General features: G+C 37.2%; 1 protein-coding gene across 2 annotated transcripts; it reads left to right on the forward strand.

Moving 5' to 3' along the window:
* The first annotated feature begins 290 nt into the window (after positions 1-290).
* On the forward strand, positions 291-5,254 carry LOC132790267 (facilitated trehalose transporter Tret1). 2 transcript variants are annotated; one of them, XM_060798751.1, is made up of 4 exons: positions 291-331; positions 2,424-2,911; positions 3,822-4,130; positions 4,202-5,254. In XM_060798751.1, the coding sequence occupies exons 2-4, from the start codon at positions 2,425-2,427 to the stop codon at positions 4,978-4,980; spliced, it is 1,575 nt and encodes a 524-aa protein (XP_060654734.1). In that variant the 5' UTR covers positions 291-331; position 2,424; the 3' UTR covers positions 4,981-5,254. The 2 variants fall into 2 exon arrangements, with proteins under 2 accessions (XP_060654734.1, XP_060654733.1); XM_060798750.1 differs by lacking the exon at positions 291-331 and adding an exon at positions 1,232-1,356.
* The last annotated feature ends 12,334 nt before the right edge of the window (positions 5,255-17,588 follow it).

The raw sequence follows: 17,588 nt of genomic DNA on the forward strand, positions 1-17,588 counted from the left end.
CTAATAGCAACGGAAATATCGATATGTGCAGAGTTTTTGTCGATAACTTTGTGCGCAGCTCTTTATAATGAAGTCACGCAATTGCTGACTGCTATAAAAGTTTTGCTGGTAACGGTTTTTTAAATCAACAACTTGTATAAATCTCTTTTATCTTATCTCACAAATACCAATGGATAATTTACGAAGCCATGCCTTGTTAATTCGCATTTCTGAGTACATTAACTTTAATGCACAATTCCAGGAAGATAAAAAGGGCTTGACTAAATTGCTTGCCTGTCTGTGTTTACTTTCATTCGCTTTCCACTGGCAAAAATAAGAAGACGTGTAATAAGTATGTGTACTTACAAGCTGATTGCTGATAAATGTTGGAAAACAAGTGTGAAACTAACATAAAACAGATAAGGAGAATGACTTTACGAACACATGTAGTTGACTTGTGCTATTGTGTCTATTTAATATTTATAAGCATATCATTTGAATTGTTTCTGAAGGTCGTGCCTTTGACTCAGCTGATAAGCCGCAAGCTAGCAACTAATACTCATATAGTTTTCAAAATATTTATATTTTGTTTTGCGAATTTACTAGGGTCAGCTTAAAGCTAAACCCTAGAATTTATTTCAGATGTTGATTGAACTTTCGATTCTGATAAAAAAACGTTCTATCGCCGATTAAAACGATCATGACATAAAAAATCTATTGGCTCATGACGATGTCAGTGCTTTATCGCCGACAAGCGTCCTACATATATGGTAGTGAGATACGCAGAGAGAGATTGAACGAACGCTTAATATAAATTCGATTAGTGATATACCCTGTATTTTGGGTTAAATCAAAGAGGTGGCGTGACACAGAAGTGTTGTAGTGAGACATCAAATAAATATGTTATCTGAGTCTACCTAATATAGTACCTTAACTGATAAAAGTTGCTTATAACTATAAATGGAAACTGGAATCTATTCCGTGATATAAGGCTAACCTATCTAAATTATTTAATTACATTTAAAACTGTATTTTTTTATGAACTTGCCATAAATGTATTTATTTTACATAATAGAATATAAACCGTAAGAGGGCCAGATGCACAGATGCCAGATGTATAAATGCTTGGTCGTATTAGTTTATATAAAAAAGTAACATTTTTATTGTTATTAGGGTATCTCATGGTCAAGCACTCGCAACGAGTCGACCACTCTTTCCTGTTGAAGCTTGCGATGCGTTGAACGTGGCAAGCGATTTTTAGTTGTGCGGAGAGTCTCGTCGCTTGTGGATTGTGAAGTCTTTTGCTCGGCGTGATCGAAGATCTCTCCTATACGCTTAACGTTTGCGCCTGCGCCAACAATTAAATAAGAGAAACAGGCAAGCATATTTTTTGAAGTTTTGAGCGTTTCTTTGAGTGACTTGTGCGGTGGCCTGTGTAATCGTGACGTCAATTTACTCTATGGGGAGCTGATTCTTTGGTTTTCTGTATCTAACAAGTAGAACCTGTTCTGGCCTTCTTTTCGGCAGTTGTTGTCAAATATTGTTTGAGCACGTGGTTAACAACGGACTTTAAATTGCTTTTACGCATATGTGTATTTACATAGATATTTGAGTCAATATTTGATGAGTCGAGTGTCGTGCTTAATTGAGATCTCCAATATAAATATTGAGTATTTCGAACTCAACACGATAGCTTTGTTTTGGGTGCTAAAATTATCGTTCGAAGTGGCATTATCTTTTATGCAGTGAATGTAAACTATTATTTTTTAATTTGTTATCAATGAATACTTAATCCCATTGACTTAACTAGAGTGAGTGACTAGCCAATGTGGCGTCTAAATTAACTCGTAAGAGCGAAATCAAATCATATGTAATCAGTAGATAATTATACATACTATGCATACATACATGAATATACACTCTGGCATATTTGAGTGGCGATTAGTTGAGGTGTAAGATACGTACTTGAATAGTGGAATAATAGAATGGGTACAACACTCTTATATAGTATTATCGGTTTGTTTTTGTGCTATTCGCGTGTATACTAAATAAATGTTCAACTAACATAGAACTTCATCCAAAGTTCACGTGATTCTCTAGCTTTGATTTCGTTAGTCTTCGTGACGAAGTTGATAATACAACAGATGTTAATATGGATAAACATAAAATGGTCTAATTTCGGGAGTTGAATTATAACTTTTGAAACTAATCAGAGAATTGCTTGAATAATATTCTTGAGACATAAGATAATTTATAATAATGTAATTGAATAAATTTCTAAATAAATTGTTACTAAGTTAGTTTTTTATAAACTACAAATAAACATACCAAATATCAATTTTTATAACTTATCAATTATTTAACTTATAGAAAGTTTTGATCCTCGATTAAATAAGAATGCAATATCTATATATTATTTATATATATTTTCTATATATTTTTAGTATGGCCGATGCTTCCGATGTGGAGGATCAGCTGCAGCAGCTGAACAACAGCAGCAATGGCAAGCAGAGGGAGCGACCAACCCCTCAAATTGTTGCTGGCTTGAATAATCCATTGAAAACGAAGCCACTTGGCGAACAATCCCGAGCTGTGCATCGCCAGTCCCTCATGGTAATCCTGGCCAATATGGGAGTATTATCAACAGGATTTTGCTTGGCCATTCCCACAGTTGCGATGCATCAGCTAAAAGATGTCACGGAGCCGGTGCATTTGACTGACACACAAGCTACGTGGTTTGCATCGATCAACACACTATCATGCCCCTTGGGTGGTTTATTATCAGGTGTATTGCTGGATAAAATTGGACGCAAGCGTACGCTCTATGTGCTAAATGTTTTGGGTATTGCTTCATGGGCTCTGCTTGCCACAGCGAGTGGAACAAGTTCGGAATCTTTTAGTACGCAGTTGCTGGTCTCACGTTTTATTATTGGTAAGTGCATGTTTTAATAATTTGAATTAACATTGACCTCAATTTATAGTATACTAGATTGCCTAAGATTAGCAGACAAACCTAGACAAGTGATTGTTTAATACAAATAAATTACTCATTTGCCACAGCCGTGATATACGAGTATTTGGCAAATAAAATGTTTATAAAGACTTTATCAAGCAAATGATGCACTCTGGAATGCTTTGCTATGACAGATAAAGATACTCACAGGCAGCCTAAACGTATTTTGCACTCATCTATATATACGAGTGAAAATCTAAGCAAACAAGTTGCTGTTGAGTAAGTTCAGTAGCAACAACTCGCAGCGCAGCTTGCCGGCTTAAAGAAATAGATATTTTTGATTTGGAAAACTGGTTTAGTAGAAATGGACATGCATACAAAATAAGACACTTTTAGTTCTTTGTGTCAAAAAGTTGCCGCTTTTTGCCAACTGTATTTCTAATTCCAATATATGCATAATCTATACCATATTAATATTAGTTCACAGAGTGATCAACTTTGAAATACCCGATAGTTGTCTGTGCAGCTACAAAAAAAAGATTCGACCTTGATAGGTCACAGAAAAAAGTTAAAAAAAATCTAAGTGAATTATATTAAATATAAAAATTTCGTAGACAATTGTTATTAACACTTCAGAGTTGGACAAAAATTCTCTAACTATCATGTAGATTGATAGATAAACATTAAGAACATTTTTTTTAATTATAACACTTCTACATTTCGATGTTTAGTAATTTAATTCAACGAACATTTAGTTAGTTGAAAGTAGAACAAGCATTTTGTGCAGATTACGATGGCATATTTTTATTTCCACTTTGAAATCCTTCCACCATTCTGGTCGTTAATAGATAATAATAACTGTTGATTTAATTGAATATTTTCTCTGCAGGCATCGTCATGGGGTTGGCCAGCGCACCGTCAGGGGTTTATGCCGCGGAAATAAGTCTGCCCAAGCTCCGCGGTCGCCTCATCCTTGGAACTTCCATATCTGTGGCATTGGGTATTACCATACTGTATAGCATCGGCTACTTTATAAGGGATGACTTTCGATTGATTGCGCTGATTTGTTGTGGCTATCAGATAACTGCACTTTTATGTGTGATTCCGTTGCCAGAGACGCATAGTTGGCTGCTGTCGAAGAAGCGTGTGGAGGAGGCTAAAAAGTCCCTCAACTATTTCCGTGGACTTGACAAGTCGCGTAAGTGTAAATTCACCATGAACTTATAGTTGTTTTTTTAATAATTACAATACTATCTCTTTTAACCGTAGCGCACATCACACATCCCGAGGTATTGGAGGAGTTTAATGTGCTGCAAAAATCGCTACAGCTGCGCGAAGGTGAAAAGAAGCCCTCCTTCACGAGATGTTTGCGTTTGCCTGAGGTCTATAAGCCACTGCTTATATTGATGGGCCTCTTTGCCTTCCAGCAGCTCTCGGGTATTTTCGTGGTCATTGTCTATGCCGTGCAAATCTCAATCGAGGCGGGTGTCTCCATCGATCCATTCATGTGTGCGGTTTTCATTGGCGTTGCTCGAGTGGTGACAACTTGTCCCATGGGCATTGTACTGGAAAAATGGGGACGTCGTCGTGCTGGCATCATCTCCACACTGGGCATGTGCGTCTCCATGTTGCTATTGGCCTGCTACGGTTGGTTTGAGTTCATCCGCAGCATACCCTATCTGCCGGTTATTGCGCTTGTTGGCTTCATCGTATTGAGCACCCTCGGATTGTACACATTACCGTTCTTTATGATCTCGGAACTGTTCCCGCAAAAGGTGCGAGGTCCGGCCTCAGGATTAACTGTTGCCGTTGGCATGTTCTTTGCCTTCTTGTGCATCAAAACATACCCGGGGATCAAGAACCAAATTGGCATCTACAATTCGTGTGTGTTCTTCAGCATCATGTCATTTGCGGCCATGATTTTCATTTATTGGACATTGCCGGAGACTCGTCGTCGCACTCTCCTTGAAATCGAGGAACAATTCCGTACTGGAAAGTCGTGCAAGAAGCCAACCGAAGTGGAAATGCAAAATGTCCTGGTGCGTTGAGGGATTTAGGGAAAATGAGTAGAACTAATTATAAAATGCTAGAAATTAGTGCTGTGATACGAGTAGAAAATATCTTATATAGTTACCATACTATAAATTGAATATAAACAATTACGTTAATATCGTAAATTACGCTACTCTTATTTGCATTTATATATTTCCGATTTTTAGCCAAACAAATTGCAATTTTATTTATTTAGAGCCAACTTCTATTGACATATACAAAAATATACAAAAACAAAAAAATAAAAGACGAAAATAAAAGTTTAAACAAGTATTTACAATATTTAAATTATAAAACATCAAAATAAACATTATTTGTAGAATATGAATTGCTATGGAATGAAATTATTATAATATAAATGCATATTGCAAATTATTTGGTTACAAAAAAAAAGTTCGTAGAAAAAAATGACTTAACTCCGATGGGAGTCTGGAAAAATTTGTCTATTTGAAATATTTGAAAATTTGATTATAAATAAGAAAGCATTTATTCACTTTAAAACATAATAATATTATAGCAATATCGACTTTAAACGAATTATTTAGAAATATTTTGAAACTAAAAGCCATTTAATATTAAAATAAAATTCACATTTTGCATGTTTTCAAAAAAGAAGAAAAAATTGACCAGCAAGTTTGTGCTGCCTTTTAGCATTATTGTTCATGCTTCTGCAATTTAGTTGCATGCAAAATTTGAGTAATGGTAATGCTAAAGCTAATGTTAATGACGATGCTGGTAATATGAAAAGGTGGATGCTGCAGCATGTCCGGCAGACCCTCTCATTATGTGCACATTGCGCCATGGGCTGGTCAAGCTCATGGACAGGACAGCTCCACATCCACAACCCAAAAAAAAATCAAGAACCACATTTTGCTCTGGTCATTAAATGTTACAAGGCTGCTACGTAAAATATCACAACGTGTGTGCCCCGAAAAATTGGTTGGCAGTTGGCAGCATGCCCGAAAATGTGCTTTGGGCGTTGAAAGCATCGTTTATGTAATTATATAAAGTTTTCAATTTTATGGCTTAATAATGTGGTAGACGGGGCGAGTCGTCGTTGTCCACAATATATCGAGAACAGCAGCAGCAGCAGCATCAGCTCAACATCAGTTTCATATGGTTTACGCGACAAGCGTTTAGGCTATACACTGTTGTCCGAGTATAAGTTGGCTCAAAAAACAAATTGATCGCGATTACCGAACAACAAACAAGCAACAACACGGCGCTAAACAAGGACCAGACCATGATGCAGCATCAAGTTGAATGAACCCACTGGAAAAGGATAAACGCAAAATTGATGAGCTGTAAATGTGTGAACATTAAGGTTTCCGCTGCTGTTTATGAATGCCTCCCAGCATCGTCATACGAGTATTTGGGTTCTGTGAGTACGCGTACTTATAATCGTGATTTGGCAATTTCCACTGTTTGCAGTTTGACACCTGTCGCAAAAAAAAAAAACGAAGTAAATTGTATACTTGAGCGCATCAATTACAGTCGAAAATTGAAATGTCAGTGTCTGTGACAATAGTTGTGCAACCTGGACCACAGTCAAATTAATGGCACGTAACGTTGGCGAACCACAAAACAATTGAATTCGAATGAATTCAGGGGGAGATGTTGACACAACATATGCGCATTCTAATAATGCCAATCTGTGCCTATCTTCTGACTCTGTTTCGAACACCTTTTGAGGGCAGCCATGCGTAAGCCTCAGAGTAGTCCTGGGTCCTGGGTTAGGGATGATAATCCCGATCTCCCGTTGTCCTGCTGTCATCATCAACGACGCAGCATGTCGTGCTTGTTTTCGCTTTTGTTTTGATGCGATTTTGATTATGTTTATAAGCCAATACATTGCATTTTTGACATCACTCTTTTGTGTCTGTCTGTGTGTGTTGACAATGAGTTGTGGGTCATTTAAACGGATAATTTATTGCCTGGCGACACGGGATAACAACAGCATTTCTAAATGCATCTCCTTGACTCACCTCAAGCTAGCGCATTTTATGTACTTGCTTCAGATAAAAATCCACAACTCAACACAACCTTTTGCACCCCAAAGGCGCAAGTTGCCAAAAAACAAATTCTCGCAAAAGAATATATCTGATCTCTGTTGGTTGATTACACACCTCGAAAAGCTTCACCCAACTTTTCGCTGATCGACGGCAAATTACGAGAGCACTTCACTGCAGCTGCGCACGTCGAACGCGTGTGTCAAAGCTGCCAGCAAGTGATCCATCGATCCGTCGATCCAGTCGATCCATCGATCCAGTCGACTATCCAGCGTGATCACGATACAAAAAACCAGAAGTGATTTTCAGCGTTACTCAAATTCAACTTTTGCTGCCAACCTGTGTTTACTCCAATTCGATTATCTGCGTTCCCGGCTTTAAGGAGTTTTTTGTGCCTTGCATTGTTGTTTCTTTTTTTTTTGGTGTTTGGTGGGCACGTCTCTTTAATGTGTCTGCCAAAGGTGTCCAGACGGGCTCATTAGTGCAATGCACACACAACGCGAACTTTTGATGCAATGCATCCGAGGGCAGACAGCGTTAAATGACGGCTACCCAAGCAACTGCTCCACAAGTACTTACTTAGCACTTGTGAGCACATAAAAGCCACTTACAACAGTTGTAATAAGCAATCGGAATCGTTTAAAACAAATGTGTGTAATCGTAAGTTTATTTCAACACGTTTGTAATCTGATGTCTGATAAGTCTTATACAATACAACAAAAAATCACTTGGTTCCTAAAATATATAATGGAAGGATCATTGATCAACTTTAAAAACATATAACAACTTATGTAAGATTGATATACCTTTTTTTTCGAAATATATGTATTCATAATTTATTTGTGAAATTTTTGTAATTGATAAGGGATTCTCACTGTGAAATGTCAAACTTGTGCAAATAAACTATATTTCAAACTTCGTCTTTTATTGTTTTATCCTTCTAAAACATTCAAAATCTATATTTATTTTAATTTGCGAATTTAAATATATACTCTAGAACATATATTTTATCCACATTGTTAGAATCTTTCAGTTTAAATGTTGGTTTCAGTTGTTATTTAGAAATTAAATAAAATATATTCTTTCTGAACCATATTGACAATTATTTTATTTTGCTTTCAATTAAATAAAATACAGACCTCTATTATTAAACCATTTTTTTTAATTTCTGTTTAAGGTCTAATTAATCGAAATTTATTTTAGAAAACTATAACAATATAATTATGCAAAAATATATATAATAGTTAGATACTTTATTTTTATTTAATTTTTCGGGGTCTTTGTTCAATCTAAATCATCATCTAAAATGGGAAACTGAATCTGAATGAATTACCTTACCTGCCAGTTATGTGCAATCTTTATTATACAGTTTTCAAGCATTTTATGTATGCAGCATATAAAAATGCAAAAAAGAGGAAATATGCGCGTAGTAAAAATGAAAAGAGGAAATATACTTGTAGTAACTCCGCCTGTCGATCAGTCCTGAAGCCAGCAGCTTTAGTCGCAGCATCTTCTCTCAGAGTGAATCACTGAAGTGTGAGTTCGAATGCCTAAGTCGTCGTTGAACTTTAATTTTTCAATTAGTCGAGCTACTGTATTTGACTCAGTTGCTTTGCTGCCGCCAAACGAAGCAAACGAAGTGGCAAAATGGAGTGAGCTTGGTCGTTTGCCGCATTTTAACGCCGCGGCTGTTGCTCATAAAAATATTGCATTTAGCCCAAGATACGGATACTTTATGATGCTGACCCAAAGGCGCAAATTTTTTTATGATTATTTTAACACTTTGATGAGGATGGAGCACATCTCGAAGACTTGGACTTGAGCTGAGCCACTTCAAGTGGTGCGGCATTCAGTGGCTGCTTTGTGGTTGCCTGGGCATAGACAAGCGTTAAATCGAATTCGTTTCTATGATGCACTGGATGAGTTACACAGCCGTTGCATTCAAAATCAATTTCGGCAAACGAATGGATGAAAATCAACAACAATTGATGGCGGCATTCCTTTGCTTCAGCTTTGAACTGATTGCACACTTTTATGATTCTGTTTTATTAAATTATTCATTCGATTGCAATTCAGTATTAACAGGAAATTTACTAAACACTTCATTATTGGAGGCATCACAGTCCGAAGCTTTTGCTTAGTTTCAAGTTCGCTTCAACTATAAACTGTTTTTTGTGTGTGAATTAAATAAATTTATGGTTTTTATTGGCCATAAACGTGGTTTTGTTTTCAGTCTCTTGCTGTCGTTTTTCCTTTATTCAATTTAGACATAATTATGTCAGCCATTTAATTTATCGTGAGTTGCGAGTCCCTTTGCGTGTAAAGTTTGTCTTAACAAGCAGCCTCTCCACCCTAAATATAAAATTCGACGACCATTTTGTGTGCCCAGTGGAGCGCCTAGTCCTTGCCCTCGTTCTCGTTCTCGTCCCTGTCCTCGACGTCGTCCTGGCTCGTCCTTTAATGTGAGAAAATGTTACAATTCCGCCGCCGCCTGCTGTCAAAGTCCGTTGTAATTGTTCATTTCCCTTATCTAGATTTGCCGGCCAATCCGTCCCACTTCTGGGCAGGTGTCCCCAGTCTTTTGCTTTCAAACTTACGAGCTGCTAGCCGTATTTATTAATTGGCTATTTGAGAGCAAAGACTGTAATGGAGACAGTCGACGACGAGGACACACCTTTGACTGTTTTCGTCTGCGACTCCGACAGCAATGTTTTTATGATACTGGTGTCGAGAAATCGAATCGCGTGTAGGCGGACAACGAATGGCAGTAAAAATTGAAAACAATTTTTGGGAAAAATACGCAAGTCCAGCCGCCTTTATCTTATCCGTCTTATTGTCGGCAACTGTTTTGCAGGATTGCCTAATTGTCCAATCGATTGTTTGCCTGTCTGCCTGCCTGCTTGCCTCGTGTATAGTAAGGTGTTGCTGCTGCTGGTTTTTGTTGTTTTTGGTTTTTTTGGGCGCGTGTCTCTGACTTCAGACGCATCCCTGACGCAAGGTGCATGCCAGAGCCTGCTGCAACTTGTCCTGTCTGACACGCTGTCCTTGCTGTCTGTCCGTGCTGCATCCATCAACGCAGAACGTTGCGTGGAAATTATTATTACTTCAAAAGGGAGAGTCTACATCAATGCTCATGATTTGGGCACATGTGTAACCTGCGCCAATTTACTCTCTCTCTCTCTCTCTGAAAGAAAAAAAAAAATCGTTGTCTTTTTTTTATAACGAAAACTAAAAGACACAAAAAAATGTTGTGTTCGCTGTGGCATCTGCTGATTGCAATGCCGCACAAAAGTATACCTAACTTGGTAGCCGAACCGTCAATTAGACCGCCCCTGCAATTTGAAAATATACTCGTACATGTAGAATGTTTGGCCATATCTGTTGACCATCGATCGCATCAACAAAAATCGTTAATTTCGTCTACTCTGAGAGAGTGCAGTGCTCTCAGGCACCCACACACAATAAACGCCAACTTTTTGCTTCTTAGTCGAAAGCAGCCAATTTGCAAATTCTTCAACAGTAGCTGATGTCTTTAGCCTCTGGCGCTGTATCGCGGCCAACGAACATAGCATTGGCATTGGCAACAGAGAATTGGCAACGGCAGACGCAGTTTCTTATTAATGACCATGAAATCTGCCTTCGAGTCATTTTGGCAGACTGTCCGCGGGCACGAGCTTGGAGTTTGCCTAATTGCATAAAGAAATAATGAAGCGAGAGCATACGATATAATCACGCCAAGTCAAAATATTAAATACGGCATCGACAGTTATTAAGATGTAGTCCTTAAAAAGTAAAGATGAGTATAAAGTGATGCTTCTTTATAAGTATTTTAATGTGGCTTGCACCTCTTTCATTTTATTAACTGTAATTTTATAGAAGAACTGCGAAGTATATTATTCAAAATTTTTTAGATATATTCTAATCTTTAACATTTTTGTGAAATAAGTGCAAGGTATATATTATATTTATTATCACACTCTAATTTATAACTTATGTATATTAAATTCTATTAAATAAAAAACCCTTTTAGATTCCAGTCAACATCTTAATATTTTATAATTTGGCGTGCATCTGTTTCATTTATTTATTATATAGTATGTTACATGGTTTTCAAGGCTTTTAACATTTTTGTAAAGGATTTACAAAGTACATTTGGAATGTATAAACCATTATTATTAAGACACACTTTTATCTGTGAGATTTTTAAAGAATAACCGTAAGGGAAATATTGTTTATGTATATTTTAAATATAGGCTCTCATCCTTGACTTATGTACAATATTAAATTCTATTTAATAAAACAACATTTGAGTTCCAGTTAAAACTTTTGTCTTAATTTAAAACCAATTTCTTTTGCAGTTCTATTTAATTTTATAATTCACATACCTTAGGTGCAGTCATATTTATTGACTATATATAAAGGATATATTCATAAAACAAGTAAAATTGACTGTTGTCCTTAGTGCATGTAAGCTATGACTATTTATAGAAAATGTGTAATAATTGCAATCAATAACGATCGATATTTTAACTACAGAAGTAGTTAAATTAGACTACCAAATAAACTCATGTTAAACACGTTTGCATACTGTTTATATTTAAAAGTTTGTTGTTATTTATTTGCAATGAGCTGATAACACGCAAAACAATAAAGAAGCGCTTACAGAAATTACGAAAAAATTAAATAAATCGTAGACAGTGTCGATTATCTTTATAAGTGTTGGCACGATTTACGAGTACTTTGAGGTCGCCTGCCAACAGCTTTCAATTCAATTACAATATAAGCGATTGTAATTTTGGAGATAGACATCGCGACAGGCAGCAATATGCTGGGAAAGCAAGTCAATCGGAAGAAGTTAAGCCGATTTACCGCCCTCTTTTTGTGATGGGCGGGAAGGCGTTCTGGCTAGAGTGCGCAACGAGCAAACTTCCACTTCCGGTTGCTCATTTTTTGTGGAGTGAAAGGGATTACAAAATGAACTTCCCACACAGATTTGAGTGTTTGACCTTAATTGGGGCGTGTTTTTTGGGCAGAGTGTGAGTAATTGCAGCTACTATTACTACTACTGCGATGAGCCACTTGAAAAGTCCTTGGTCACATAATCGCATTGTTGTCAGAGAGCGTCAGAGTGTGCCGGAGAGACAGACAGGCGGACAGTCTGGATAGCAGAACAAGCAAAGTGTCCTGGACTGAGGTTTGACTATATTCACTCGGTGTGTGTGTTGGGCGTCGCTTCTATTCGCACGGCTGACTCATTTGATCTTATTACCTCGCGCTTGGTTGAATGAGAAAAGACAGGGCAGCAGCTGCTGCTGGTGCTTCGTGTTGGCTGTTGGCTGTTGCTTTTGCTGTTGGTGTTGGTGTTCACTGAAAATCAGGATGAGCAGCTATAACATTGGAGAAGGACCATTGTGCGGGATTGTGCGAGTGTGAGCCACTCAACTTGGGCCTCGTGCTCTTTTGACAGTTTTATCTCTGCCTTGCAGCAGTTTCGGTGACGGGTTTTTAATGTCGCAGCTCTCTGTGTGTATCATACTGTGCCACCCCATGTAGCACAGTTTCTGATTTTCACTTGTAAACTGCTTCAAGAGTTTTGCATCTTTTGGGTGACTTGTTTTTTGTATTTTGTGGCGTCAGGTAGCTTTGCAGCAGCTACGCGGCTAAGGGTTAATCACTTGTCCAAACTCAAATGAGCTGAATCGATTTACTAGTCATGCTATTGGACACTATGTCCTGTCATTTCCAACATTCTACTATATTCTCGTTGCTGTCCGCACTGCAAAGTTGTGGTTGGCGTTTTATCTTTCGCTGCCAGCTGTCACCCAATTTGAATTCATTCTCAATTGAAATGCCAGGCGACAATTGTCATATTCAATTAACGCTTACGCCATCAAAGCGGTATTTAATGCCCCGCCACCCAAAAAACGCAATTTAGCCACAGTCTATAGTCGGAGCGGGAAGGAGAGTGAGAGGCAGCCGGGTCGAGGCTCGGTATTCGGGACTGGGAGCGGCGCACGCCCGTAGCCGTCGCTGTTTCGCCCAGGGTAACGGCTACGCCAAGCACACACATTCATACACACACACACACACTCACTCAGTCAGGCACACACACATTCACGGATAGTGTAATGCCTCTGCCACATTGTGGTGGGTATAGAGAAACGTTTACGTGCTGCGTTGACGCTACCGATTGGCCGGAACGCGACTGCAACGGCAACGGCTACGGATACGGCTGCCGCAACGCAACGCTTCAATATCAGGGCACAGTGGTCAACGTTCTGCATTTGATGGTTGAAAAAATGATGGTGTAAGTTATATTTGCAAGTATTCCATTCACTAATGCGGTTTGATTTGGATTAAGTAATCTTATAATAGAGCTCATAACTGTGCTATATTATTTATAAATACTTACATATATTTCCTTTTTTCTTGAATTGCTTTTTATTTTTCTTTATTTCATTTGTAGATATTGGAGAATTTGTCATTTCACTAATTATACAGATGCAAAAGAACTAAATAACAATTTTAAGCATTCATTCATTCATTATCGAAAAATTTTATTTTACTTAAAATATTCTACAAATAAATATGTATAAGTAATCAATTTTTGCTCTTTGTGGCAGGCTTTTCAATTGTAAATGCGTAAACATTTTTAATTACTAATCTGTATTAGTACAATTTTAAATTTTTTTTATAGTTGAGAAGTTGTTTTTAATATATGAACAGAAACAAATGAAATAAATATTATTATTCATTATTCTAGATTTTTTTATACTTAAATTCTAACACACGAAACGATCTTTTCCACATTAAAAACATTTTGGTTGATTCCTAAATTTATAATCCGCAACAAAAACACGCATCTTATTATATTCTAATCTTAATTAAAGGACACGCTGTGCAAAGGACACGCTCCACAGTGCGGCTGTCCAAGACCTCTGGCAGCATAGCAGATGATCCAGCCACGCTTTCGACCAATGAGAAGACCCGCTGACTTCAGCACAACACATGCGCAGTGCGAGGCCAACGATGATTGGCTGATGGCCCGTTTAACAGGGGCTGTCGCTGCTGCTGCGTCTGCGGTTGTTGTTGTTATTATTATAGTTCGCGGACTGTTTTGCTGTTTGCTGCTTTGCTGCTTTGCCGTAAAACCGGTTACACCAGAAAAACGTTTCGTCCGCCCCGTTAGCGTTGAGAAGCCGTGAAGATTTGTCAGTAGGTTTTTTTTTGTTTCTGGTGGCAGTCCAGAGTTGGCTTGACGGTACCGCGGTAGGGCAGCGGACACTGAGCTGAGTTGAGCAAAAGAACACGAGTGCGCGAGTACGAATACTTATAGTACTATATGTGTTTAGTATATGTCGGCTATCAGTTTATCATCGATGCGTTGTGCGTTGCCAGTGCGATTCGCAGGCATTAGTTAAATTTTTGACGGTCGAGTGACAAGTTGAACCGCGACGCGATCCCTAAAAAAAAGAAAAAAAAAGAAAATCTATTACCATCAAGAAGTTTACGCTGCGTATACGGAACGCGATACGACTCGGAAAACTAATGTCCATGAAGGATATTGCCGCAGGCAAACAAAATTTGTGTTATTAGAAAAATATATAATTGTGCAAGTGAATAATTATCAATTTCAAATAATTAAATAAACATACGAAAACTAAAAAAGGTGAGATGTGAAACAGTAAAGTATTTAAAGGATTTATAAAAATAAATAAGTTTTCACACAACTTCAAGCGACCATAATAATAATAATGAAGAATTGTTCGCATCTAATTTATCGTACGAAATAAAATCATTCTTTTGGCTTTTGATAAGATAGCGACGACGACTTTTAAAATAGCTGCTTATATTTATTTATTTTTTTTATATTTTTTTCAATCAATGCTTTGCGCTTAGGCTTATTCACCTGATGAACGACAATTTAACGGCTTCAAAATTTATGCAAATATATCGGATTTTGGTTAAATACAAATTAACGAACGAAACGAACAGATATTGCTTTAATTTCATGAGCTCCGAACGAAATTTGCATTGCAAAGCTTTGCGAAAAGTCACATAGAAATTGAGTTTCCGGCGGCCCCATGATAACTCATAAATGGGAGCTACCGCTTTTTCCCACGAATCGAACGAACGACAAAATTTGAAAATTGTATGCTAATTAATTCTTTGTCATGCCGTCAGCCATTATAGCGCTATTGATTTTGAAAGCTTTCTACCAAACAAGCCGCTTAACAACTTATTTAACTTATTTAAGCGTGGCCAGTTCGACCAAACCCAGACAAAGTCGCAGACGAAGTCACAGACGCAGTCTAAGACCCAAATCGATATTGATCGTTATATTCATTCTGACTGAGTTTCATATCAGAGACTCTTATGCGGCTGCTGTTTTGGTGTTGCTTTTGTTGCTGCACTAAAAAAAGCATTAGCCTATAATCATATTCAAATACGTACGTTTTTATTTTAATTTTTCTTATTTTAATTTGTCTCTTTTGAGTCTTAATACTCATCAGCGCTACGGGTTCCCTTTTTTCTTCTTTTTTTTTTTTTTGTCGTTCTTGTTGTTGCTTCTGAAACAGAAGCTCGGCGAACCTGTCGGTTCCACTTTCGGCAATCGTACGCATTTAAATTATTGTATGTTTAACTAATTTCTATTGATTTTTATGTGTGTTGTGCTTGACAAGTGTATATCTACATTTTGTATTGATCAAATTGTAGGCAGAGCGCATCAATTAAGTGGGACGACCTTTCAGGTTGCTTCTTTTCTAATTCATTAGAGAAATGCGAAGAGTTGATAATAATAATTCGGTCAGCGATGATTATGACATTAGAGTTTTGAATGACACATAAATGTGTGTTCAAGTTTCTATGTTTTCGTTAACCTAAATGACAATTAAATATATATTGAAATTTCTTTGATTCTTATTTAGTTTGAATTACAAATTTTCAATTTTCTATGAATTTCGCATAGCTTGATGGGGAAATAAATGTATATTACATTTTCTTTCATTCCTATATAGTTTGTCAAATAAATGTATGCTCAATTTTCTATGATTTTCGTTTCACTTAAATGACAACTAAGTGTATATTAAAATGTCTTTGATTCTTGTTTGAATGGCGAATAAATGTGTGTTAAATTTTGTATGATTTTCTTTTGACATTTTTGTTTCTCATTTAGATTGAAAGATGAATATTAAATTTCTTTGGATTCTTATTTAGTTTGCATGATGAATAAATGTATGTAATATGAATAAATGTAAATTTTCTTACCTATTTAACATATCTAACATAAAATCTCTCAATGAAATTTGTAGTTCACTGAATTAGTGGGATTATCAACAAATTTTTATTCACTATATGCCCAAAATAGGTGCTTCAAAAGTAGAGTTTAAATCGCTCAATGAAATTTGTAGTTTACTGATATTGAGAGATTAACAAAATTAGCAGCATGAAAAGGAAACGTTTCAATGTATTTAAAACGTAGCTTCAATTTATGAACTCTATTAACGAATTTATAAAAATGAAAAAGTTCATCTGAATATTCGATTATTTGCCTTAATTCAAATAAGAAGTGATGAACAATGCGAAATTAGGCTCAATTGCTGCTTAAGAACACAAAGTATGTTACTTAATTGAGTTAATTTGTGAAGTTAAGTAAATGAAAACACGCCAAACATATGAACAATATGGCAGTAACCCCTTCGTTGGCCAAAGGCGCAAATGAAAAATCTCTCTCGTTTTCCCTCTCCGAAAAAAAGAAGAGAAAGAGTTTAGCTAACAAATTTTATCGCTGCTTAATGTGGGTATAAGTCAGTGGCACTTAATGACCTTAACGGCTGCCACGAGTTGCCCCACAACTAAATTCAAATCCCAAATAAAAACCTAGCAGAGCAAAAAATACAAAAAACAACTTAATTTCGTGCCTTTGAAAAGCAGCGCTGCACTCCACACGCGTATTTATTTATTTATTTTTTTTTTGTTTTTTGGGATTTTACGAGCTGAAAACTAACCGAAAAGTCAAATCCTAAGGACTCTGGGTAATTAAATCTAATGAGAATTCCATAATAACATGGCCATGACAAAGTGCATAGAGCCTGAGATAGAGAGAGAGAAAGCGAATGTGACTTTAGAGCTACGCAATAAGGGTTTTTTTTCCTTGATTTATACGGTGCTTCGGTGCGCGTTTTCATGCCTTTGACAGGCTGGCGACAGGTTTACAAAGGAGTACCTGTTAAACTGCCGGCCCATTCATTCTAATGACAGGAAACGGAAACCGTAGCTGGGGGTGCGCTCTAGCTGCTGTCGTCGCGTTGACTCGAGCTTAAGCATTTGCATATTTTTGGTATGTTTTTAACCAAATGACCAATTGGCCAAAATTTATTTTAATTGCTCGCCCAGTTTAGGCATTTGCATATTTTGTTGGCTTGACTTCGCTCACTTCAACATGCAACGGGCAAGTTGTGGTCCCTATTCCAGTTCTGTGATAATGGGCCAGTTCACGCTGCGCCAAGAATGTGCCTGATAAGCAGCTAATTTGAGATACAACAACAATAACCGAGGCACACACGGGACATTTGGGCCCAGCTCAGCGCAGC

This window comes from Drosophila nasuta, chromosome 3, assembly GCF_023558535.2.
Source record: "Drosophila nasuta strain 15112-1781.00 chromosome 3, ASM2355853v1, whole genome shotgun sequence".
Lineage (NCBI taxonomy): Eukaryota > Metazoa > Arthropoda > Insecta > Diptera > Drosophilidae > Drosophila > Drosophila nasuta.

What these genes read in the sequence shown, in the direction of transcription:
- LOC132790267 (XM_060798751.1), top strand. Translation starts at nt 2,425, where the DNA reads ATGGCCGATGCTTCCGATGTGGAGGATCAGCTGCAGCAGCTGAACAAC. An exon ending in GGTCTCACGTTTTATTATTG is followed by an intron (nt 2,912 to 3,821) that starts GTAAGTGCATGT and finishes TTTTCTCTGCAG; the next exon opens with GCATCGTCATGGGGTTGGCC. An exon ending in CCGTGGACTTGACAAGTCGC is followed by an intron (nt 4,131 to 4,201) that starts GTAAGTGTAAAT and finishes TTTTAACCGTAG; the next exon opens with CGCACATCACACATCCCGAG.